The sequence below is a fragment of the Salvelinus namaycush genome, chromosome 31 (genome assembly GCF_016432855.1).
Source record: "Salvelinus namaycush isolate Seneca chromosome 31, SaNama_1.0, whole genome shotgun sequence".
In the NCBI taxonomy this organism is placed as follows: domain Eukaryota; kingdom Metazoa; phylum Chordata; class Actinopteri; order Salmoniformes; family Salmonidae; genus Salvelinus; species Salvelinus namaycush.
In genome coordinates, this window is record NC_052337.1 from 15688189 (window position 1) to 15714468 (window position 26280).

At 42.5% G+C, this 26280-nt stretch overlaps 1 protein-coding gene across 1 annotated transcript; it reads left to right on the plus strand.

Annotated features, from left to right (window-relative positions):
* The first annotated feature begins 1217 nt into the window (after window positions 1-1217).
* LOC120025444 (dimethylglycine dehydrogenase, mitochondrial-like) lies at window positions 1218-25465 on the plus strand. Its single transcript, XM_038969984.1, has 17 exons — window positions 1218-1927; window positions 2511-2679; window positions 3725-3823; window positions 5322-5486; window positions 6087-6291; window positions 14811-14905; window positions 15039-15192; window positions 15288-15486; window positions 15676-15845; window positions 16637-16790; window positions 21546-21711; window positions 22017-22147; window positions 22621-22838; window positions 22919-23076; window positions 23141-23200; window positions 23433-23567; window positions 23922-25465. The coding sequence occupies exons 1-17, from the start codon at window positions 1806-1808 to the stop codon at window positions 24126-24128; spliced, it is 2607 nt and encodes an 868-aa protein (XP_038825912.1). The 5' UTR covers window positions 1218-1805; the 3' UTR covers window positions 24129-25465.
* The last annotated feature ends 815 nt before the right edge of the window (window positions 25466-26280 follow it).

The window sequence follows — 26280 nt, forward strand, 5'->3', positions numbered from 1 at the left end:
AATAGAGACATAAAAAGGTTCTCTAAGGTCAGGGCGTGACAATGTGTGGATACACACATACACACGCACACGCACATACACGCACACTTTTAGAAACATATGGTTAAGTTATGGTTAAACTCCCTGTTTTGTAACAATAGTACCAATAGCATTCATCAACAGATACAACCTGAATGCAGGTCAGTTGTTCCAGGGGGTTTCTATGGGTTGTACTTATATAATAGTAGATGATACTGTAAGTCTGTGTGTGTCTCAAATGGCTCCCTATTGAGCTCTCGTCAAATTTGGGATGCAACTCTATGTCCCTCCATGGCCTGTTCAGACTGGATCTAATACATCAGACCAGCAGACCAGCAGGGACTGATAAAAACAGCACATAACCTCCTGTGTCAATCCAGGAGCCCTTGTGAAATGTGCTACACCAATTGAGTGGGAGTATTAACATGGGGGCTCCCGAGTGGCGCAGTGGTCTAAGGCACTGTATCTCAGTGCTAGAGGCGTCACTACAGACCCTGGTTCGATTCCAAGCTGTATTGGGAGTCCCATAAGGCGGTGCACAATTGTGTCGTTAGGGTTTGGCCGGGATAGGCCGTCATTGTAACTAAGAAGTTACTGACTTGTTAAATAAAGGTTAAATATATAGAGATTTTGTTTAAATGTCCATAGCCTACTGTTAATGTCACCCACAAAGGAATTCAATATTCTAGTCTTGTCCTAATAGTTTTCTTATCCGGTGTGTCGCTCAGAGTAACTTGAGTTCTTTACCCATATTGTGTCATTACACATCACTGGCCCTGGTTAATGTGTATTGTGTAGGCTAGGTGAGATTGTGCCTGGCCAATGCTCTATGGGCAGTTGATGTCGACTCAAGTTATGTAAGCATTGTCTGTCTACACTGCCATTAGATGACAATGACATAGATAGATCTTGTCACAAAAACTAGATTTTGTAAAGGGTCTATTGGACTAAATATCATCAATATCAACCGTGCTTATCCATTTTGTGTGTATTATTAATTTATTTGTATATTACCTTTTGTGTTATACGCTGGGGCCCTTCTATTCCCTAGACCAGTGACCTATATTTGAGCCACAGCCTGACCGATGGTATCTAAAGAGTTAACCTTTCAGGGATTTTTAGACTGGGAGGGTCTGGACACAGTTGGTGCGTTCAAAACAACTCGGAACTCGAAAAGAAACGAACTCCGACTAGGAAAAATCTTTTAAACGGGCATCCAAATCGGAATTACAAGTTGGAAACTCGAGCATCATGCTATCAATCAATCAATGTATTTTATAAAGCCATTTTTACCCAACCTAAAACCCCAAAGATCAAGCGATGCAGATGTAGAAGCAGTGGCTAGGAAAAACTCCCTAGAAAGGCAGGAACCTGGGAAGAGGCAGGAACCTGGGAAGAGGCAGGAACCAGGCTCTGAGGAGTGGCCAGTCCCGTGGAGTGCCGGGTGGAGATTATACGAGTACATGGCGATTAAGGCCAGATCGATCTTCAACCAAGATAGTCATTAAGGCCAGATCCTAGAGCTCCAACTTCTCCGACCTGAAGATCACTGATGTCACGATTTTTCCCAATCTGAACTCGTTTTTACCTGAATTCCCAGTTGTTTTGAACGCACCAAGTTTCACTGTGCCTAAATTGACTGGCGCTCTGCGCGGACGAGGGCGTGTTCAGCTAACACAATTGTGCTTTGGTATAGGATGCCTGCAGTAAATTGCGGTGGGGGATTAGGCAGAGGTGGTTCTGGTATGCTTTGAGGTGTTTCAATAGATATTTTAATTAGTTAAACCATGTCTAGGTTTTTTAACGCAATTAATACTCACCTCCGGAGAGATTTTACCGCATATCGCGCCATTGTGTGTCTTCCACTGCGTACAATAAACTACACTTCGCAGAAACATGTGGGAAATGGGTAAGCCCCCTCGTGCATTTTTTGCCTTGTCGTAAACAACTCATGTTACCCTTTCAGCTTTCTTGTATCCGACAGTAAGGTTACAGATTTCACATTTGGGACAGTTGGAGGAGACCACAGAGGTGTCCGGTAGGCTATAAGGGGCTCTTTGATAGCGTAATGTTATTATGGGTCTGTCCACAACCCAACCGTTTTAATTCAGTTTGCATAATGCACATGACTTCCCTGCTGAACAGACCATGAGATTCTTCTGACGCGCTAATGTTCTCTGTGTTTATAATGTGACAAACAATATAGCCTATATCTCCAATTGACAATAATGTGCCAGGCTGTCTGAGTGATCTCATGGCAACATGTGTTGCATTTCCTTCCAGGGGTATATGTCAGGTCAGAACTGGTCAGGGTTGATTTTCTAAACAATAATCTCTTCTGCTTCATAGAAGTCACATAACTACTCTACACATCTTTACCTGTATTGAAATAGATTCAAATGCATTCAAATCAATGAATACATTTTTTTCAAATTTCAATCTCACTGTCTCCTTTCATCTCACCCCTCTTTACCCCCTCTTCCCCCTCTTAGGGACAGCACTATGGTCCTGGGGAAGAGATGGAAGGACGCGGCTGAGACGGTGATCATCGGAGGGGGCTGTGTTGGAGTCAGTCTGGCCTATCACCTGGCCAAGGCTGGACAGAAGGATGTGGTCCTGCTGGAGAAGTCTGAACTGACCGCTGGATCCACCTGGCACGCTGTAGGTCAACAACAACAAAAACTAAAACAGATCTAGGATCAGCTTACCTGTCCCAAAACCTTATCTTAACCATATGAGGGAAGACAGAACTGTCTGGGAGCAACAGATGGCTTCAGGGGTTCATGGATAGAGTCTTGTTTTGTTTGTCAGTCAGGGGGGCACACAAACGTATTGGGAGAGTTCGTTTTGCAAGGCCCTGTGCCCCTTAAGTGAAATCTCCACCCACCCGGGGCATGCAAATGAACTCGCCCATTTATTGATGGTCTGACACCTGTTTCGACCTGACGTTCTTCTACTAATACATAAGTTAGCAAATGCATGGAAGTTTTCATGTTCCCCAACATTTGAATAAGTTAAGGAGTTATTACACACACCCACTATTAGAAGGAACTGTTAGAGAAAAAGATAAAGGAGTTCAGAGATATTCAACATGGGGAAAAATACATTGAGACCACACTGAAGATATTTACATTTTGTAATTTAGTCATCTTATCCAGAGTGACTTACAGTTAACAGGAAAAACCCAACCGAAGATACCACGGCGAGATATCAGATAGTCCGCTCGGCAGAGGGAGATTCTCAAGAAGCAGATGGAGGCATGTAAGAAGATCTAAGTTATGGTAGCTGTCAAAGACAGCTGCTGTCAAAGAACCAGGCCTATATGGTTCTGCCAAGGATCTGATGACCTAATTCTGCCTCTCTATAACCCCCTTCCAACCAACCCTATCCCATATAGGTTACCCTACATAAATATGCTGCCCTTAATGTCAAGGGGCCAACTTTCCTAGTAGACTTATCAAACTTCTCATTCTATGTATCTATGTTAGGAACATGTGAACTGCATGCCCTGGTTGTGTAGTGTAGTTAAAGTCAATGGAGATAACATGATGTTGTTGAAATGTGTATTACTATGATTTTATAAGATGCACTTTCAAATCATTGCTTTGCAAACTTGCAGGGTCAATACAGTAGATCAAGTGTTGTCAGTGTTTCCATTTACATGACCATGCCTCCTCTAAGTGTCCATGTTTATTGTCTGTTCCAGGCTGGTTTGACCACGTACTACCACCCTGGTATCAACCTGAAGAAGGTCCATTACCACAGCATCAAGCTGTATGAGAGTCTGGAGGCCGAGACAGGACAGGTATACTACACGTCAACCACAGCACAACGGATTATATAATGTCTGTATGAGTGTATCTATGTACAGTGGGTATCAAAGTATTCACCCCCCTTGGATTTTTTCATTTTGTTGTTACAAAGTGGGATTGAAATTAATAAGTTTTTTTTTTTTGTCATTGATCACAAAGAATAGTCTGTATTGTGAAATTGGAAGAATATAAACATTAATATGCCTTGATTAGACATGTATTCACTCCCCTGAGTCAATACATGTTAACTCCTTTTGTAGCAATTACAGCTGTGATTCTTCTTGGGTAAGTCTCTAAGAGCTTTGCACACCTGGATTGTGCAATATTTGCCCATTTAGTCTTTTAAAAATTATTCTAGATGTTGGCTAGAGAGCAATTTTCAAGTCTTGGCATAGATTTTGTAGCAGATTTAAGTTATCTGTAACTTGGCCACGCAGGAACATTCACTGTCTTGTTGGTAAGCAACTCCAGTGTAAATTTGACCTTGTGTTGTAGGTTATTGTCCTGCTGAAAGGTGAATTCCTCTCCCAGTGTCTGGTGTAAAGCAGACTGAAGCAGATTTTCCTCTAGGATCTTGTCTGTGCTTAGCTCCGTCCCATTTATTTTTATTGTGAAAAATTCTGTTTGCCAATGTCAAGCATACCCATACCATGATGCAGCCGCCACCATCCTTGAAAATAAGGAGGCAGTAACTCAGTGTTGTTTGACTTGCCACAAACATAAGGCGTTGCATACAGGATACATGTTTTGCAATATTTATATTCTGTATATTTTTTTATTCTACTTTTTAGGTCATTATTGTGGAGTAAATACAGTAAACTCAGTTTTTTTTCCTTCACAGCCATTGAGCTGTTTTAAAATTAGCAATGGCCTCATGGTGACATCCCTGAGCAGTTTCATTCCCGTCCTGCAGCTCAGTTCAGAAGGACGACTGCATCTTTCATGTGTCTGGGGGGGGTTTAATACATAATCCACAGCATAATTATTAACTTGGAACATGCTTAAAAGAGATATTAAATGTCTATTTTGTTATTGTTACCAATCTACCAATCACTGCCCTTTTACTATGAGTCTTTCGAAAATCTCACTGGTCTTTGTAGTTGAATCTGTACTTGAAATTCAATACTTGCCTGAGGGACCTTACATATGTTGTATATAGGGGGGACAGAGGAATTATGCCAACCCCAGTTATTAGCGTGACATAACGGATTGACATGCTACTTATTATGAGAATTGTTTAGCCAAATTTGACTCCAGAACTATTTTAGGCTTGTCTAAATAAATGGGGTGAATACTTTTGCAATAACTATTTTAGTTATTACATTTGTATTAATTTAATGAAGTTCTTTGTGTAGCTCAATGACAACAAATCACAATTAAATTAATTTGTATATCACTTTGTCACACAAGAAAATGTGGGGAAAAAGGGGGGTGAATACTTATGATACACTCTGTATGTATGTTTCACACATTTTATCCATGTGTCTATAGGCAGTGGGTTTCCACCAGCCCGGCAGTATCCGTATTGCCTCCACCCCAGTCAGAGTGGATGAGCTGAAGTACCAGATGGCAAGAACCCACTGGCACCCCACGCCCCAGTGGCTCATCACCCCTGAGAAGATCAAGGAGCTCTTCCCCCTGCTCAACATGGACAAGGTCCGGACCTGAACCAAAAAGATCTATATCTGTCAGAGGAGGCTAGTGAGGGGAGGACAGCTGGTAATAATGGATGGAATAGAGTTAATGGAATGGTACCAAACACATGGAAAACCAGGTGTTTGAACCATTTCATTTATTCCGTTCCAGCCATTACTATGAACCTGTCCTCTCCATTTTTAAAGTGCCACCAGCCACCACTGATCTATAACCATGGCTCTATATCTATTGTTCTGGTCTGGACCGGAGGAACGCATTCTCATGCGCCATAGACATGTAGCCTGGGTCCCAGATATGTTTGCACTGTCTTGCCAACTCCATTGGTATGACAATGCCCATAGGAGTTGGCAAGACAGCACAAACAGATCTGGGACCAGGCTAATAGACATCATTGTGATCTCAGTTTCATGTCATGACTTAAGAGCCTAGTGGATATACTCTAATGATTTAAAGAGGCTTTACACAACTTTTCTCTCTGCGGGGGCTCTTGAGGGAAACAAAACTTCCATAATGTATCTTTAAAGTTGTCATTGACCAAGAACGTTTGTTTGAACCAGTAGACAACGACATGACAGTAACACTTTATATCTACCTCCCCAGGTGCTAGCGGGTCTATATAACCCAGGAGATGGCCATATTGACCCCTACTCCCTAACCATGGCCCTGGCTGCTGGGGCCCGTATGTATGGAGCCCAGATCTACAACCCAGCCCTGGTCTCTGGCCTCACACCCACCAGTGATGGGAAGTGGGATGTCCAGACCCCACACGGGACCATCAGAGCGAACCGCATAGTCAACGCCACAGGTCAGTGGTCGAATACTTGTCAGTGGCAAAATATCTGTCTCTATGTAAACCTCAATGGAGGCTAGAGGAGGGCAGAATCTGTCGACAGGCTCATTGTAATGGCTGGACTGGGTCATCACTGGTACATACAATTGCATGCAGGAATACATGCACAACATGTACTTCTTGCTGCATACATGGAGAATAGAAACAAGAACCTTTGGCAAACTGGGAGGCTTAGCTTCCTACTAGAACTTTGTCTGCCAGATGAGCGTTGATGTAGTTGGGTCCAGGCTCTATGTTATTGTACAGAGTGTGTTTGTGCTGCAAATCATGATTGATTGCTCCTCGCACAAGTTTGTATGTCCAAACTAACATTAGTGACCATACTACAGAACATGCATTGACTGTTGACTTCTAGATCAATTGTATCAATACATTGCATCATGCACTGTAGTATCTTGTAGATATATCAGCATGTAGAGGTCATTTAGGGCTATAGATGAGTTTCTAATGTTTAAAACTGACTGCAGTTTGTCCATTCAGCAACACAGTCCTGTTATTCACAGCTCTTGGGTCAGATTGAAATCTCACTGGCAAACATTGAGAAACTATGATTAGAGCTGGCCAAAATGCTTGAACAACAACTTCAGTTGAAGATTTTTCTCAACGAGTTGGGGTGAGTCAGATTGTCTGTATAACACAGACCAATCTGGGTGGGTGAGCTGGGGAAGTTAACACCTCTAGCTCCTCTCCAGGTTGTCAGAAACTAAACCCACAGACCTGGTTTACCAGTTTGGGTTGGTTAAAATGCAGAACCCCATGTCTCTCAAGTCGATCAAACCAGTCTCTCCTCATTAACTCATTTTCAGTTCAGCCACTGGCTGTGTATTTTTTTTTTACTGCTTGTAGACAGACGAAAGAGATTACCGTAGTAAAAGTAGAATTGGGTATAGACTACAGTAAAGAGCACACTCGGCACAGACAAATTAGATCTTAGGACCCCAGTCCTGAGGACAAAGAAGTTGATGAACCTAAATACTTTAGGGGTGAGTTCAGTTGTAGTTCTTGTTTGATTTGGCCCAGTGCTGAGCCTCTGTCTTTCTGACTCTTGTCTGAACTGCTCTTATTCCAAGGCTGCTATCTTAGGGACATTTTACCATATACACAGCATTCTGAGTTCAGGGGAAGCAGGGTCACATGGTTTGAACTGGGTCATACCAGTTCTGGGAGGATTTAGTTGGCAAGGTTTTGTCACCACTATCATACCTCCTTGCATAACTGATTCAATTTGCAGCTGCCTGAAGTTTGCTCTCTCCTTTATGGGTCCCTGGAGGAGGAGGACGGGGGCACGTTGTAGGTTTACTTTGCTTTGTTCTAGCTTTGCTAAACCCATTAATATTATGACCCCTGGCCCTCCATTCCCTCATCAGTTTATCCAAACAGGCCAACAGGTTTTAGCCAATCACAGAGCAGCAGCTGAAGGACGCCTCTTCAGCAGACGTTTAACACTTTGCTGACAGATTTTTTTAAATCTTGAAGAACAAACAGTTTCTGATTCCTTAGTGAATCTTGGGTTTCCATGTGCCTTTTCTCTGCAAACTTTGATGTTTTCTTTAAGTTCATGAATTTGCAGTTTGGGTCCACTCATTTGACAACCTAGTGTTAACATCATCTATGTACAACAGTCAAACCGTAGCTGACTGGGCCTCCCGAGTGGCGCAGCGGTCTAAGGCACTGCCGTGCTTGAGGCATCACGACAGATCCGGGTTCGATCCCGGGCTGTGTCGCGGGTGGCTTCCGGGTTAAGTGAGCAGTGTGTCAAGAAGCAATGTGGCTTGGCAGGGTCGTGTTTCGGAGGATGCATGGCTCTCGACCTTCACCTCTCCCGAGTCCGTACGGGAGTTGCAGCGATGAGACAAGACTGTAACTACCAATTGGGGAGAAAAAGGGGTAGAAATGGTTTTATTACAATAAAAAAAACATAGGCAAGTCATCTTTGAATAACAGTCAGCTATCTTAGAATTTTACTCATTATGTTTTGTCAACTCAACTTGATTTCCTCAGTTGGTGTAATGTTAACAAGCTGTAACTACATTTAAGACATTTAGAAGACACTCTTATCCAGAGCTATTAGGGTAAAGTGCCTCACCTAGTCTGCTTGGGGCTTTAACCAAGCAACGTTTCAGTTACTGGCCCAACTCTCTTAACCCCTAGGCTACCTGCTGCCTGTAACTACCTAAATGTTGTCTAGTGCTTGATACGTAGTTGATTCACAGCAGCTACAACATTGTCCAGTCAGGCAAAAAAATTGATATGTTTTGTTTTGGTAGACAGGATGAATTAGGCTATAATATTAATATAATGTATAATATGTCATTTAGCAGACGCTTTTAACCAAATGCAATTTACAGTCATGCGTGCATACATTTTACGTATGGGTAGTCCCAGGAATCGAACATACTATCCTGGCGCTGCAAACACCATGCTCTACCAACTGAGCTACAGAGGATAACGAGTGCTTGGTAGATATAACACTTCCTATAAGGGATCTGCAGATATACTGCCCATAGACGTGTGTTATTGCATAAGTCACGGCTGGTGAGAGCCTTACAGCCTTGTCCTATACATTACACTTTGCATACAATCAACATGGAGAGAGAAATGTATAGCTGCACATAAATCTGCTGGGGCCAAATGAAAGCCACTTTGTCAGGGGTACAATGGAAACATCCCATAGCGCAGCTGAGGGATTTAATCTAAAACCTTGTCGTTGAAGCTGCTGTTGTTTGAAACGACACTGTGGATTTATAGTGTTTGACCAATGCAGTAATGACTATTGTCTCCATATGGTCCAGTAAAATAGTACAGCATATACAGGCCGGGTAGTGGGAGTTTGTGGTGATTGTGTCAGTTGCTGTGTTTGCACTTTGCAGACACAAACACAAACTGCAGTCTGAGAGTCTTATCTGTGTGTCCAGTTTTGGTTTTGTGTGCTTCTTTTTTATCAGAACATCCTTGGTTGTACTCATAAACAGTAGCTACTACACCCATTAAACTCACTCCTTTACTTAGGAGTTAAATCTCTCAACTTCATTATACTACTTTGGAATAGGCCCACTGATTTGTGGTTGAGTTTTGGACATTTTGTGAGCTTTGTTCGTATTTGTGGGAATAACCCTGGGAGGAAGAGGAGGAGGATCTTTTGTGAAGAAAAAACATATTCCAAAAAAGAGCACTTCCGGAAGCCTCCCTCTCTATACATATAATTGGGAAGTTTATATCTTTCATTACAATACAACTCTCTAACCCTCAGGTCAAACTACTCTCTCTCCTTTAGTGGGTGGGTGAGTCCACCTTTCCACATGCATGGTAGGATATGTGATTTATGCTTGCTGGAGCTATGGTCTGCAGAAATAACTCCATGTGAAAGCAGATCCTGAAGTACTGCTGTAGCATTCCTCACAAACACCAGAGTCTCAAATGCTCCCTCCCTCCCTCTACTCCCACACTCATTTCGTTCCATCCCTCCCACCTTAAATTATATATATATATATATACATCTAATCAGTTTATTGGTTGCGTATACATATTTGCAGGCGTTATAGCAGGTGCAGTGAAATGCTTATGTTTCTGCAGTAGCTCCAACAGTGCAGTAGAATGTCTCACAAATACAATACACAAGTAACACACAAATTATAGTCCCACACTCACCCTATTCCATCTCTTTCCTTCCACTGTCTCAAACTCGCCCCTTTCCTCCCCCCTTGTTTCACTCCCACATTCACCCCATTCCATCTCTACCTCCCCTTCTCCAACCCTACCTTCATAATGCTACACCCCATCACTGTTTGGCACTTTGACCAATGAGAACCCCCAGAGTAAGGTAAAGGGTTGTGGTTCTTGGAATGCGTCTCCCCCTGAAGGATCGGTTTCAAAAGTTGGCCCTGTGACCTACTAAAGGTGCACAGGACACTGAGACCCCCAGTGAAAGGACAGTGTCTCAACGAGAGAGAGAAACCTTGTTTATCAGAGTCTCTGGCCTTCAGAAACTATTTAGGTTATCACTGGTGCTCATAAATATAAGCGAGGGAGGGAAATTAACTAGTTAGTTAGAGGTGTGGAGGTGGTTGTACTCTGGACATAGCTGAGCCTGTGTCAGACAAAGCCCCACTTCCAATGAGTCTATTCATTAGAGGTTATTCCTGGGAGGGTCTGTGAATGGCCCTGTGTGTGTCCTGCTACAAGGAGCTTGTAAACATGTGTGCTGTCTACTCTGCCTCCCCAGAAGCTCTGCCCTGGCCCAACTGGCTGTATTCTACAGAATTGGGGCAGGGCAACCTTTAAAAGTAGAGAGTACGTATGTCCCTCTGAGCTGGAAAATGTAAACATGCTGATGTTGTTCAAATCAGCCAAACTGCCCAGTTTGAGAGTGTGAAAGCGGAATCTAAAATGAGCGATTTATATAAGACCCTACACGTAGTTTAAGTATTTATGTACAGTGCATTCCAAAAGTAATCAGACCCCTTGACTTTTTCCACATTTCGTTACAGCCTTATTCTAAATGGGCAAAAAAATATATATAATCCTCATCAACCTACACACAATACCCCATAATGAAAAAGCAAAACCAGGTTTTTAGAAATGTTTGCAAATGTATAAAATAAAAAAAATCTTATTTGCATAATTATTCAGACTCTCAAAATCGAGCTCCGGTGCATCCTGTTTGATCACCCTTGAGATGTTTCTACAACTTGATTGGAGTCCACCTGTGGTAAATTCAATTGATTGGACATGATTTGGAAAGGCACACACCTGTCTACATACCCACAGTTGACAGTGCATGTCAGAGCAAAAACCAAGCCATGAGGTCGAAGGAATTGTCTGTAGAGCACTGAGACAGGATTGTGTCGAGGCACAGATCTGGGGAAGGGTACCAAAAAATGTATGCAGCATTGAAGGGTCCCCAAGAACACAGTGGCCTCCATCATTCTTAAAGGGAAGAAGTTTGGAACCACCAAGACTCTTTCTAGAGCTGGCCGCCACCAGGCCAAACTGAGCAATCGTGGGAGAAGAGCCTTGGACAGGGAGGTGACCAAGAACCCAATGGTCACTCTGACCGAGCTCCAGAGATCCTCGGTGGAGATGGGAGAACCTTCCAGAAGGACAACCATCTCTGCAGCACTCCACCAATCAGGCCTTTATGGTAGAGTAGCCGGATGGAAGCCACTCCTCAGTAAAAGGCACATGACCGCCCGCTTGGAGTTTGCCAAACGGCACCTAAAGACGCTCAGACCATGAGAAACAAGATTCTCTGGTCTGATGAAACCAACATTGAACTCTTTGGCCTGACTGCCAAGCGTCACGTCTAGAGGAAACCAGGCACCGCTTATCACCTGGCCAATACCATCCCTACGGTGAAGCATGGTGGTGGCAGCATTATGCTGTGGGGATGTTTTTAAGCAGCAGGGATTGGGAGACTAGTCAGGATCAAGGGAAAGATGGACGGAGAGAGGTCCTTAATTTTTAAAAATCTGCTCCAGATCTCTCAAGACCTCAGATTGGGTTGAATGTTCACCTTCCATTAGGACAACGACCCTAAGGACACAGCCAAGACAACGCAGGAGTGGCTTCGGGACAAGTTTCTAAATGTCCATGAGTGGCCCAGCCAGAATCCGGACTTGAACCCGATCTAACATCTCTGGAGAGACCTGAAAATAGCTGTGCAGTGACACTCCCCATCCAACCTGATAGCGCTTGAGAGGAATGGGAGAAACTCCCCAAATACAGGTGTGCCAGGCTTGTAATGTCATACCCAAGAAGACTCAAGGCTGTAATCACTGCCAAAGTACTGAGTAAAGGGTCTGACTAATTATTATTTCAGTTTAGATTTTTTTTAAATACATTTGCAAACATTTCTAAAAAAACGGTTTTGCTTTGTCATTATGGGGTGTAGTGTGTAGATTGATGAGGGGGGAAAATTTGAATCCATTTTGGAATAAGGCTGTAACATAACAAAATCTGGTAAAAGTCAAAGGGTCTGAATTCTTTCTGAATGCACTGTTTTTGAGCCAGGGTCTGGTGTAGAACAGTTGCAACTCAGCAGATTACAGCAGAAGTCAACAACTGGGGTTATCTGACATTTGTTCCCCGTCACAACTAGTTCCTGCAGGCCATTACCAGTCTGATCTGTGGGGACAAACAGCTGTGGTGGCTGCAGGGGCCATGGTGTGTGTCTGTGTGTATAGAGAGAGAGAGCGCAGTTGACACGCGTCGGACTTTCGCCCCACAAATCATTGTTTGTCTGGCTAGGGACCAGTAGCAACAGTCTTCCATTTCATAGGTTGCACCTCCGTCACTCAGTCGCAGTATGACATTATTATGACATTTCTCTAGCCGCCCTCTATCGGCAGCTCCATAGTGGTGCCCTTGGTAAAGTGGTGATAAGCACAGTCATTCTGGACAAATGCTAACTACTGTTTAGTCTAAATTAAACTATAGTGCCTGGAAATACAATGACTTAAGCTGAAGTAGTAAAATATTTAGTAGGGAACAACTTTGCCAGCATTATCATGTCATCAAATTGACTTCAGACAGATTGCAATGTTATTAGCAAAGTTTGTCAAAAATAGCTAGCAATGTTAGCTAGCTAAAATCTGGTGACCTCCCCTCAGTCCTAGCTAGCTAAAGTCAATTTGGTGACATCAAAATGACATGCTTTTCCTTTCTTCCTTTTTTTGATTTGTCATTGTAGTTCCAAGCCACTGTAATGCACTTTTGATAAAATCTTTATCAACACTCATTGACAATGCATTTGAGTAGAATGCTGTTGGGAATCAGTCCAAAACTAACGTTCAAAACAACATTGTGACGAAACATGCAACCCATGAATACTGGTTAGTAGTCAGTTTGCTGTACACAGAGGTTATGTCATAAATTATTATTTTATGTGTACAGTTTTATGGGTGTCTCTTATTAAAGCTGTGTAGTGTATGGATATATATATATAAAGTTGTGCAATATTATGAATTGACTTTTGCGCTTGTCGTGGTCAAGCAATAGTTCTGTGACATACACAGGTACTGTAGTGAGTGAGTGTTTTTATTTAAGAGGTGTATCCATTACTTTGTGAATCTAGTGGCTATGGCTGGTCAGTTTTCTTTCACCTTCAGAATGTTATGGGGTAGGAACATTCATGTTTGTGCCAGTATTTCTGTGGGGAAGCTAATTAGCAGGGCGGCAGTAAAATGCTCCCAAGAAAGGCTTTGGGAACCCCGGTAATGCTTCTAAAAAGCTGGTTTACACACCGTCATTAAACCCCAAAAGAAGGCGACTGCTTTGGGAAAGAGCTGTCTTGTTATACAACCACAGTCATAAAATAAGACCAAATCAGATCACATTATCACCAACAGCCAGGTGTTGCAATCTCAGCTGACCTCTTCAAAAGAAACTGGAATGATTCTTAAACTGAAATAGCTCCTAGAAAATGAAGCCTTTTGATGAAGTTTAAAACAGAAATTAGCTTCTATGGAGTGAGTCGGAGTGTAACTTGACATTCCCTCTAAAGTGAATCAGCTGGTAGAACAGGGAGTCTCCGATCTCAGTGGTTCCCAAACTGTGGGGTGGGGGTGCGAGGGGTTTGCAGGGGGGGCTTTAAACTTACTCTTGAAAGTTGTTATAGTAGAATGCACAAGGTGCAATTTTGAAATTGGGTAGTGCATCATCAGTTCTTCTTGTCATGTCAGTCATTGCATACCTTAGAGAGCTATTTATAACTTGTCAAATGTCCAGATCACCTAGCCCATGTCAGCTAATGTTTTTCTATTTAGGTTAAAAAGTTTGGGAACCCCTGTCCTAAGATGTGGAGCCCTTAAAATTCGGAATTAGAATAAAGATAAAACATTTGAGTAATTTAATAGGATCTCTGTGGTGGAGCCATAGTGTTGGCGCCATATTCAGACAGTTAACTCTGTTAGTGTAATATAGCAGGTCTCATTCTGAAATGGCATCCTATTCTCTATATAGTGCATTACTTTTGGCCAGAGACCCAAGGTTCTTGCCTAAAGTAGTGAACTATATAGGGAATAGGGTACAATTTCAAACACAGCCCATATCTGAGTGGCATAGAGTACACCATAGTATTGTAGTAAGTCATGCTCTCACTCTTCTTAGCTGCCAGCTTATACACTCTGTATATGGGATTCTAATATTCTACAATTTTATACTCAAGACATGCCTCCATTTATGTCATTATCTTTTTACAATCCTCTGTGGGACCCAGTTGGCTTTACAGTGTTTTGGTCTCAAGAAGTGAAGGCTGGTTGGTAGAGGGCAGAGAGTGTAAGTGTGTGTGAGGCTCTATTCTTAACCTTGTTTTGCTTTCCTTATGGTGGAGACTGGAGCGGTTCAGGGATTGCTGTTTACATACTGGTGGTGTCTTTCTCCCAACTGTCTGTGTTAACTGCTTCCTGGTCTCATCAAAACTCATCAATTTCCTGTGCAGACCATGAACTCATTACTAATCTTTGATTGGTCAACAGGTTTCTGGGCCCGGGAAGTTGGCCAGCAGATTGGCTTTGAGCACCCCACTATCCCTGTCCATCACCAGTATGTTGTCACGGCAACGGTGCCTGAGGTACTAATTTAATTACATCTTAATGTCTTACTGTATTAACTATCCTTCATTGTGCATATTTTACAGTAAATGTGTTGTGATGTTTAACAGCGTTTGATTTGATGTTTAATAAAGTTTGTTTTGTTGTGTCTAGGTAAAGGCCCTAAAGGCAGAGCTGCCAGTGATCAGGGACCTGGAGGGCTCCTACTACCTCAGACAGGAGAGAGATGGACTGCTGTTTGGACCCTACGAGAAAGAGGAGAAGATGGTGCTGCAGGACTCCTGGGTTAGAGATGGAGTACCACCAGGTCTGTCTGCTGATCTCTCTCGCTCTCACCCTCTCTCTCGCCCTCGCTCTCTATGCCTTAACCTCAGTTGTACTCTCTCTGTGTGTGTTGAACAGGTTTTGGTAAGGAGTTGTTTGAGTCAGACCTGGACCGTATCATGCACCACGTAGAGATGGCCATGGAGATGGTGCCTGTGCTGAAGAATGCTGACATCATCAACATTGTATCTGGACCAATCACCTACACCCCTGACCTCCTTCCTATGGTCGGACCGCACCAGGGGGCACGTAACTACTGGACCGCTATCGGCTTCGGGTAAACGGGAGTGTTTGTGTGTGTGATGGGGTCGGGTGGATGCTGAAATCAATATGACTGGATGGTGTAGTGTGAAATTTCTAAGCATCTTCCCTATTGTGGGAACTATAAAAGCCTTGTTATGTTTGATTGACAGGGAGTAGGAGGTTGTAGCTTAAAGGCATACCTCAGGGTCTGTTTGTGTCCCAGGTATGGAGTGATCCACGCCGGTGGCATTGGGAAGTTCCTCAGTGATTGGATCGTAACAGGGGAACCCCCCTATGACCTCATTGAGTGTGACCCCAACCGGTATGGAAAATGGACCACTGTACCCTACATGTGTGCCAAAGCCAGAGAGTCCTATGGATTCAACAACATGGGTGAGTAGTCACTACCAATGTTCCCTCAAATGTTTTTCATCACTGAGCAAATTTTCAGATCTGCACAACCTTGACGGTTGTGAAAATCCTGTGCAAATTCCAGCGTGTTTATTGTGAACACTGAGGCTGTACCCGCTTTAAGTTTGTTTTAACAGTGGTCAAGTAGGCTACTGTGGCTAATAGATCATAATGTAGGCCGACGAGAGTGGTCTACCATCAAAAGCAATGGAGAAAATGCATCCCATAACATTTTAACATGGACATAGCTGTTCTATTGTTCAGTCTACAGTAGCAGCCAATGTGTGCTTACATTCCATAACTTTTGAAAAAAACATGCAGGTCTTGACATTAACCTGTTTATCCACTTGTCCTTCAGACAAGGTGACTGAACATGTTATAGTGGTGTTTGATGCAAGAAACCACTTTACAAAATAAAATGCATCATTATTCCCATACCACTATTAGAGAATCAGACAAATTATGCTACACTCTGCCTACTTAGCTTATGCAAGCCTGTCTCAAAATACAACACAGCCCCTTTAAGACAAAAAAAAGCTCTTTACCTGATGCACTTTTCAAAGATTTTGAGCTCTTGAGCTCACTTGCCCATTGCTGACTGCAAATGATCCATAACTGGGCTAGAAACTAGTAAAGGATATGAACAGATGTACACACGTCACTACCTGTAGCTCTCGCTTTAATTACAAAACAAGCGCATCTACTCACAACCGCTCATGCTGTCAACTCTTCTTTCTATCCCCCACTTCTGCTCTCCTTCCCCCCTCCCTCAGTGGGCTACCCTAAAGAGGAGCGTTTTGCTGGCCGTCCGACCAACAGGACCAGTGGTGTGTATGAGCTGCTAAAGGGAAAAGCTTCCATGGGGTTCCACGCCGGCTGGGAACAGCCTCACTGGTTCTATAAGCCTGGAGACAATGCCAGTTACAAGTAAGATACCAAACCAGTCAATCAATCAGTACAAATATGACAATACACTGAGCGTTAACCCAATGAGTCCCACCATAACGCCGGCATGATTTAGGACTTCAAACCCCTTTTATACATTGTGACTTTGAGCTACAGAGTCATACCATTGGATTTGTCTATTTTGTCTGCATCCGCAGATACCAACCATTAGTCTGTGTGATTAACTGGGGCTGAGTTGTTTGTGAGACATGGGTGGATGCCGAAGGGGCCAGGGCCGGGTCTTATTACAAAAACATCTGTGGAGTCGGAATAGTTTGATACACAAACTATTAAACGTTATCTATGAGACTCACGAACACACACGTGTAACATGTTTTGCTCTGACGCTCACAAGCTACACAAGAGTCGTTAGAAGGTAAGGGGTTCCTCCACATAGAAGATCATAGTATTATAGACACCATGTCCTGGGATTTCCAATCTCACATAGTTGCTGTCACAAACTCAACTCCACGCAATTGTCACTGACTAGTAGGACATTCATTTCCCACAGAGCAAACCATTTCTGTACTTATATCATTCATATAAATTCATTTTGTATATGCTTTGATGGACTTAAAGTAGAAGAAAAAAATTGGGCACATGACAGCAGTGTGGTTTTGTCCTGGTGCAGCTGAGTGTGTGTTAGAATGTTCAAGGACTTGTTCTTTTTTGGGGGGGATGGAAGGGGGAGGTTATGATAGGCTGGACAGCTCCCAGTGGAGGAGTGGAGACCACCCCCTGTAAATATATATATATGGGTCTTAGAGGTGAGCTCACCGACTGTTACATGGCATTATGTAACAGTTACTCTAGCCAGCACAATAGAACCATTTAGAGAGAACATCAAAATACATTTATTTACATGTAATGCCTTGGGAAATACATCCTGTGTAGCTACTGTTCAATACCCTTATAGACTGATAATATTAGTCTTCATCCTCATCAGGTGTTAGTCTGAAACCACTTTTGTTTTAAGAGCTGGAGGTGTTTTGGAGATCAAACTTAGGGTTAGGTTCCATTTGGCCCGTTTAAACTCAGGTTTAAGATTGTTGGCCAACTCAAACCCAGGGTTAGCTTCCACTTGGCCACCCACCAGTGGCTGACTAGGCTATTTATTGACTCAAAGAATTTAGCACAACCTGTGGGATTTCTTTATGAAATTATGCCCATGGTATATGAAAATAGTTTTCCATATGTAAAACTATAAAACCTACTGTATAAGGACTCAGTGATGCAACATTATGTAAGTACTGGCAGTGAATAGTCTCCTTCCTAACACCATGTCTTTGTATAACTTATTTTATAACAGTTAAGTCTGGCAACCAACTCTACCCAATAAATACACTATATATTAGAGGTTGACCAATTAATCGGAATGGCCGATTTAATTAGGGCCGATTTCAGTGTTTTCATAACAATCGGTAATCGTTATTTTTGGACACCGATTTGGCGATTTAAAAAAATAAAAAATAAAGTATACTTTATTTAACTAGGCAAGTCAGTTAAGAACACATTCTTATTTTCAATGACGGCCTAGGAACGGTGGGTTAACTGCCTTGTTCAGGGGCAGAACGACAGATTTTTACCTTGTCAGCTCGGGGATTTGTTTTTGCAACCTTCCGGTTACTAGTCCAACGCTCTAACCACCTGCCTTACATTGCACTCCATGAGGAGCCTGCATGGCAGGCTGACTACCTGTTACGCGAGGGCAGCAAGAAGCCAAGGTAAGTTGCTAGCATTAAACTTATCTTATAAAAAACAATCAATCTTAACATAATCACTAGTTAACTACACATGGTTGATGATATTACTAGTTTATCTAGCGTGTCCTCCGTTGCATATAATCGATGCGGTGCCCGTTAATTTCTCATTGAATCACAGCCTACTTTGGACAAACGGGTGATGATTTAACAAGCGCATTTGCGAAAAAAGCACTGCCGTTGCACCAATGTACCTAACCATAAACATCAATGCGTTTCTTTAAAATCATTACACAAGTATATATTTTTAAACCTGCATATTTAGTTAATATTGCCTGCTAACATGAATTTCTTATAATTAGGGAAATTTTGTCACTTCTCTTGCGTTCCGTGCAAGCAGTCAGGGTATATGCAGCAGTTTGGGCCGCCTGGCTCGTTGCGAACTGTGTGAAGTCCATTTATTCCTAATAAAGACCGTAATTAATTTGCCAGAATTGTGCATAATTATGACATAATATTGAAGGTTGTACAATGTAACAGCAATATTTAGACTTAGGGATGCCACCCGTTAGATAAAATACAGAACGGTTCCGTATTTCACTGAAAGAATAAACGTTTTGTTTTCGAAATAATAGTTTACTGATTCAACCATATCAATTACCAAAGGCTCGTATTTCTGTGTGTTATAATTAAGTCTATGATTTGATAGAGCAGTCTGACTGAGCGATGGTAGGCAGCAGCAGGCTCGTAAGCATTAATTCAAACAGCACTTTCATGCGTCCATGAACATTCTAACACACTCAGCTGCACCAGGACAAAACCACACTGCTGTCATGTGCCCAATTTTATTTTTATTTTTTTCTTCGAGGGTGGCTGTTGTCGATGTGTTCCTGGTTCGAGCCCAGGTAGGGGCGAGGAGAGGGACGGAAGCTATACTGTTACACTGGCAATACTAAAGTGCTTATAAGAACATCCAATAGTCAAAGGTATATGAAATACAAATGGTATAATAGAGAGAAATAGTCCTATAATTCCTATAATAACTATAACCTAAAACTTCTTACCTGGGAATATTGAAGACTCGTGTTAAAAGGAACCACCAGCTTTCATATGTTTTCATGTTCTGAGCAAGGAACTTAAACGTTAGCTTTTTTACATGGCACATATTGCACTTTTACTTTCTTCTCCAACACTTTGTTTTTGCATTATTTAAACCAAATTGAACATGTTTCATTATTTATTTGAGGCTAAATTGATTTTATTGATGTATTATATTAAGGTAAAAGAAAAGTGTTCATTCAGTATTGTTGTAATTGTCATTATTACAAATTATTTTTTATATATTTTTTATTTAATCGGTATCGGCTTTTTATGGTCCTCCAATAATCGGTATCTGTATCGGCGTTGAAAAATCATAATCGGTCGACCTCTACTATATATACAAACTTATGGGGACACCTCTTCAACTTAGTGGATTCGGCTATTTCAGCCACACCTGTTGCTGACAGGTGTATAAAATCAAGCACACAGCCATGCAGTCTCCATAGTCAAATAGCCTTACTGAAAAGCTCAGTGACTTTCAATTTGGCACCGTCATAGGATGCCACCTTTGCAACAAATCAGTTTGTAAAATTTCTGCATTTCTAGATCTGCCCCGGTCAACTGTAAGTGCTTTTGTTGTGAACTGGAAACGTCTAGGAGTAACAAAGTTGTAGGCCACACAAGCTCACAGAACGGGACCTCTGCGTGCAGAAGCGCATAGCATGGTAAAATTGTCTGTCCTCATTTGCAACATTCACAGGTTGCTTAAGATCACCATGCGCAATGCCAAGTGTTGGCTGGGGTGGTGTAAAGCTCGCCACCATTGGACTCTGGAGCAGCGGAAACATGCTCTCTGGAGTGATGAATCACGCTTCACCATCTGGCAGTCCGATGAACGATTCTGGGTTTGGCAGATGCCAGGAGAACGCTACCTACCTGAATGCATATTGCCAACTGTAAAGTTTGGTGGAGGATGAATAATGGTCTGGGGCTGTTTTTCAAGGTTCGGGCAAGGCCCCCTAGTTCTATTGTAGGGAAATCTTAACGATACAGCATACAATGACATTCTACACGATTCTGTGCTTCCAACTTTGTGGCAAGAGTTTGGGGAAGGCCCTTTCCTGTTTTCAGCATGACAATGCTGAGGTCAAAGCAAGGTCCATACAGGAATGGTTTGACTAGATCGGTGTGGAAGAACTTGATTGGCCTGCATAGAGCCCTGACCTCAACCCCATCGAACACCTTTGGAATTACATGTTCGACGAGAGGTGTCCACATACTTTTCTTTGTGTGTGTACAGTACCAGTCAAAAGTTGACACACCCACTCATACCAGGGTTTTTCTTCTTTAAAAAAAAATATATTTTCTACATTGTAGAATAATAATGAAGACATCCAAACTATGAAATAACACATATGGAATCATGTAGTAACCCTTTTGCCTTGATGACGGAGTGGCAGGTAGCTTAGTGGTTAGAGCGTTGGGCCAGTAACCGAAAGGTTGCTAGATCGAATCCCCAAGCTGACATGGTAAAAATCTGTCGTTCTGCCCCTAAGCCGCCATTGTAAATAAGAATTTGTTCTTAACTGACTTGCCTAGTTAAATAAAGGTTAATTTTTAAAAAAAAAATGACGGCTTGGGTGGCTGGAGATTGTCAATTTTTGGGCCTTCCTCTGAGACTGCCTGATATAGAGGTCCCGAATGGCAGGGAGATCGGCCCCAGTGATGTACTGGGTTGTCCGCACCATCCTCTGTAGCGCTTTGCAGTCGAGGGCGGTGCATTTGCCGTACTATGCGGTGATGCAGCCAGTCAAGATGCTCTCGGGGTGCAGCTGTATAACTTTTTGAGGATCCAAATCTTTTCAATCTCCTTAGTGGAAAGAGGCACTGCCATGCCCTCTTCACAACTGTGCAGCTTTGTCTCAGCCAATACTTTGCCATTACATTTTAAATTAACCAAGTAACTAACCCACATGTGTCTGTCTTTACTCCCCAGGCCCAGTTTCAGGCGTACCAACTGGTTCGGTCCGGTGGGGAGGGAGTGTAAGCTGGTGATGGAGAAGGTTGGGGTCGTTGACCTGACACCCTTCGGCAAGTTCATGGTTAAAGGGAAAGATTCTCATAAACTGCTGGACAGACTGTTCGCCAACACTATGCCCAAGGTAAGGATAACACCACACACCTACTCACTGTATTACAACTCACTGTATTACAACTATTCTATACACAACTCACTGTGCTTTTATATTACATCTTACTGTATCTCACCAATGCTAGGCCCAAAACGAGAGGGACTAAATGTATCATTGCATCGCACCAGGCAAAACTCACTCACTCTCATAGACAGCTCATTGCACCACTGTATAAGTCCCTATATAACTCACTATTGCCAACAGGTGGCAGTGTTCTGTTTGCTGCTCAGGCAGAGGTTTATGTTATATTTAGGTTTCACTCTCTCCCCTGTCAGGTGGGCCTGACTAACATCAGCCACATGTTGACCCCCACTGGGAGAGTCTACGCTGAGGTCACCATTACCCAGCTCACACCTGGAGAGTTCCTCCTCATCACAGGATCTGGATCAGAGCTGCATGACCTCAGGTAACACAGGCAGACAGACTCTAAGCAGCCCAGGCCAGCTAACAAGGTGTAGAGTCAAGCCGTCCCATATAAAAGGATTCAGTAATCCATTATATAACATTATTCTAACCCACTTAGAAACACTGGTAGTTACAGCAGCTGCTACTTTAACGGCCCCTCTGCTCCAATAGGCAAACAGCACATTAAAAACAAATGAATCTCTATTCTACCTATTCATTCAGCTCACGGTCTCTTATACACCCTGAGACAGTCTGCTGGTGTTGTATATCACCCCCTAGTGGTGACCTATCTTTTCCACCAAGGGCCATGTGGGGGCAGGGTTTGCTCCAGCCCTGCACTAATATACATGATTCAACTAATCAAAGTTCATATTGAAGACTAATTAGTTGAATCAACATTGTGCCAGAGTTTCGTTTCCTTTTGAGTTCCTTCAAGTTGTAAATATAACCCTATGGATCCCTTCCTAACCCCAGGTGGATGGAGAAGGAGGTAGCAGAGGGGGCGTATGATGTAGATATTTCCAATGTGACAGAGGACATTGGGGTGTTGGGTGTGGCTGGACCAAAGGCTAGAGATGTTCTACAGAAACTCACTCAGGAGGACATGAGCGATGCAAGCTTTAAGTTCCTCCACTGCAAACCCATTCAACTGGGTGGCATCAACCTCAGAGCTATTAGGATCTCCTACACAGGTGTGCGTGTGTTTGTGGGCTTAAACATTTCTAAGAGTATGTGAGTGCATGTACAGCTCAACTAACGGATTGTGTTTCAGGTGAGTTGGGCTGGGAGCTGTACATTCCTCACAAGGACATGGCAGCTGTGTACCAGGCTATCATGGCTGCAGGAGAGGACGAGGGCATCGACAACTTTGGTACCTACGCCATGTCATCACTACGACTGGAGAAAGGCTTCAGAGGCTGGGGTGCAGAGGTACGTACACACACACCTTTTTAAGTTGTTTGTGGATGTTGGACTGATGTTTTTGTCTCATCAGATGAACTGTGACACCAACCCTCTGGAAGCTGGTCTGGACTACTTCATCAAACTCAACAAGGTAGACATTGTTACTAGCTACTGCTGTTTCACCAGTCAACCACTGTGTGTTCAAATCGAGGTGTCATATTCAAATGTGTAGCTTATTTTTGAGATGTTATGAAATTGTGGCCTACTAAGTCTACTTAGTTAACATTTTCTCCTACACACCTGTATTATTTTTGGGGTTATTTATGCTAATTATAAATAAAGCACACATACCAACACTAACATCTCTCCCTGTCTGTCTCCAGCATGCTGACTTCATCGGTAAGGCAGCGCTGCAGGAGATCAAAGCTAAAGGTCTGAAGAGGAAGCTGTCATACATCACCATGGAAACGGATGATGTTGACCCAGAGGGCAACGAGACTATCTGGCTCAATGGCAAGGTGAGCTGTGTGTGTACATTGTTTTCCTACCTTATCAGGACCACAGTGTCCTGACAAGTCACCAGAATGTTCTGACAAGGTAAGAAACAATTTCACTGTTAGTCTACACCTGTTGTTTACAAAGCATTTGACAAATACAATTGATTTGATTTTGTAGTAGTAACAGAGTTCTGTGTTTTTGTTCAATTAATTTGTTAAAATGCTATTTTAGGCTTACGGGTTAGGTTTGGGATTAAGGTTAGGGTTTGGGGTTAAGGTGTGTGTGTGTGTGTGTGGTATAGAGGCAACACAACATTAGAGGCTTACACTTCCACCCACTGTTTGCCTTCCTGCAACCTTCTCTATCTCTCCTAGGTGGTTGGTAACACTACATCTGGGGCCTACAGCTACACCACCCAGCAGAGCCTGGCGTTTGCCTACCTGCCAGTGGAGCTGTGTTCTGTAGGGCAGAAGGTGGAAGTGGAGATGTTGGGGAGGAAGTACCCTGCCATGGTGGTCCAGGAGCCACTGGTCCTCACAGAACCAACCAGGACCCGGCTGCAGAAGAAGAGCAAGGCATAGACACTGGGTACGGGCAGAGAACCAGCTTAGAACTAGAGTACCAGACCTGGGTCGAAAATAGGATGTTTTCTTTCAAATATTTACAGTATGCTCCTGGTGCTAATTTCAACCCAGGTTCGACCAAGGTCCGCAAACGGTAGAGCCGACACCAACCAAGCAACTACACTGTGAAGTGAACTATGCTGGCTGACAGTGACTTATGAAAAATACTTAGATGTGATTAATGGTACTCAAATGACACCCTATTTCCTATTTTGTGCACTGTTTGTAGTGTACTATATAGGGTATCATTTGAGACAGACTGACTGTGAAGTTAAAAAAAATATATATATATACTTTCCTGTTTGGTCATCTGGTGAGGAAGAATAAGCTAGAGCAACCTAGAATGTGCATATAAGAGCTTAACTCTAGGTTCCAATGTGGACCTATGGACATATTGGAACGTAGACTTATACTTGTATTCGTCTCAGTATTCATAGTATTACAGGTCAAATGCAGCCATTTTATCTCGATATCAAATCATTTCTTGGTAACAATTAAGTACCAAACTGTGATTGTTTAAAAAATATATATAAAAAAATTTGCCCCTAAGAAAAGAAAAAGGTGCAATTTCTCAAGCAAGCATTTTGTTTGGGAGTGGTCTTACACTAGCTGTTATTGGCAGAGAGGTTTGGAACTCTTTCTTATTGGCCAAAACTCCATCCCACCAAAAGAGGCTGAAATTTCAGGTGGTCTTTTCAAACAGCTCTTACACTAAAAGGGCATTATCATTTTCACAGTTGTGTTCTAACCTCGTAGTGTGGAAATGTATATAAAACACTGAGCCTTTAAAGTCATGATACCTTTGGCTTAAGTCTTGAATCCATCCAACGCTTAGAATGTGGTCATTAAGTACCTATACCATAACTGCTTAGCAACAGAGCCAATCATTACTCTTAGGTGGCATTTTAATGTCTCAGTATTGCAGTGTTATCTGTTTGAATGGCTTTTTAAATTCCAGGTATTAAGGGTTATTATGGGGTTGAAAAGCAGAGTCTTGGTAGAAGTGTTATTGTAGCTACACTATCACAAGAAGAATGGGCCAAATAGATGCTGCTTTACGTCCTACTGTAGTCTCTACCTTATGTGGAAGAGACAATTAACTATGATAATGCTTTGCACAAACCTCAGTCTTGAAAGCAGGGCGGGCATATTGCAGATAATAAATCAACTATGCACAAGGCAGGACAAGCTAAGGAAACTGTATTTTTAGAGCACAATGTCTTTATCCTTTCAATTATTTTGTCAAATTGTCTGTACATTTAAACATTGGTTAATTAAATCCAATGCCAAGCTTGGTGTTGTGTGTTTTTGTAATGATTCTAGACATTTCAAACACTAGAATTAATCCCTCCCGCTGTATGGAGCAACATCAATCATATTGGTTATTTGAACTTTGGTATTACAAGTGTCACTCCACTGTACCACTACACAACAACACAATATCCAGTAGCAACCAACAATAGAAGATTCAAAAGAATGGAATGAATGTATTGCATCATACAATTATTTTTATAAAAAGCAAAAATAAGGTAATTTGTTATGAAAAGTTTTTCTTGATCAGAACCCGGGTATGGAACACTTGTTAGCCGGTGACTGGTGTGGTAAACTCCTCAATGTTATTGGATGAATCCCGGGACACATTCCAGTCTGTGCTAGCGAAACAATCCTGTAGCTTAGCATCCGCTTCATCAGACCACTTCCGTATTGATCGAGTCACTGGTACTTCCTGTTTAAGTTTTTGCTTTTAAGCAGGAAGCAGGAGAATATAGTTATGGTCTGATTTGCCAAAGGGAGGGTGAGGGATGGCCTTGTATGCATTTGTGTGTGTGGAGTAAATGTGATCTAGAGTTTTGTTTCCTCTAGTTGCACAGGTGACATGCTGGTAAAAAGGAGGTACAATGGATTTCAGTTTACCTGCATTAAAATCACCAGCCAGGAGAACGTTATTACAGTCACTAATACATTTAGCTTTAGTAACTACAACTGCAGCATTCTAGTTTCTAAGATCAGTGACAACTGATCAACTTTGCTCTTTCCCTGCACACAAACTTTGCAATCATTTTATGGCAATAAACTGTACTGAATGTTGCTGTATTGCTCACAGTTGTAC

Coding starts and splice junctions, on each gene's coding strand:
- LOC120025444 (XM_038969984.1), top strand. CDS start 1,806: ATGTCTAGGTTTTTTAACGCAATTAATACTCACCTCCGGAGAGATTTT. Junction 21,712..22,016: donor TCGCCAACACTATGCCCAAG/GTAAGGATAACA, acceptor CTCCCCTGTCAG/GTGGGCCTGACTAACATCAG. Junction 23,201..23,432: donor ACTTCATCAAACTCAACAAG/GTAGACATTGTT, acceptor GTCTGTCTCCAG/CATGCTGACTTCATCGGTAA.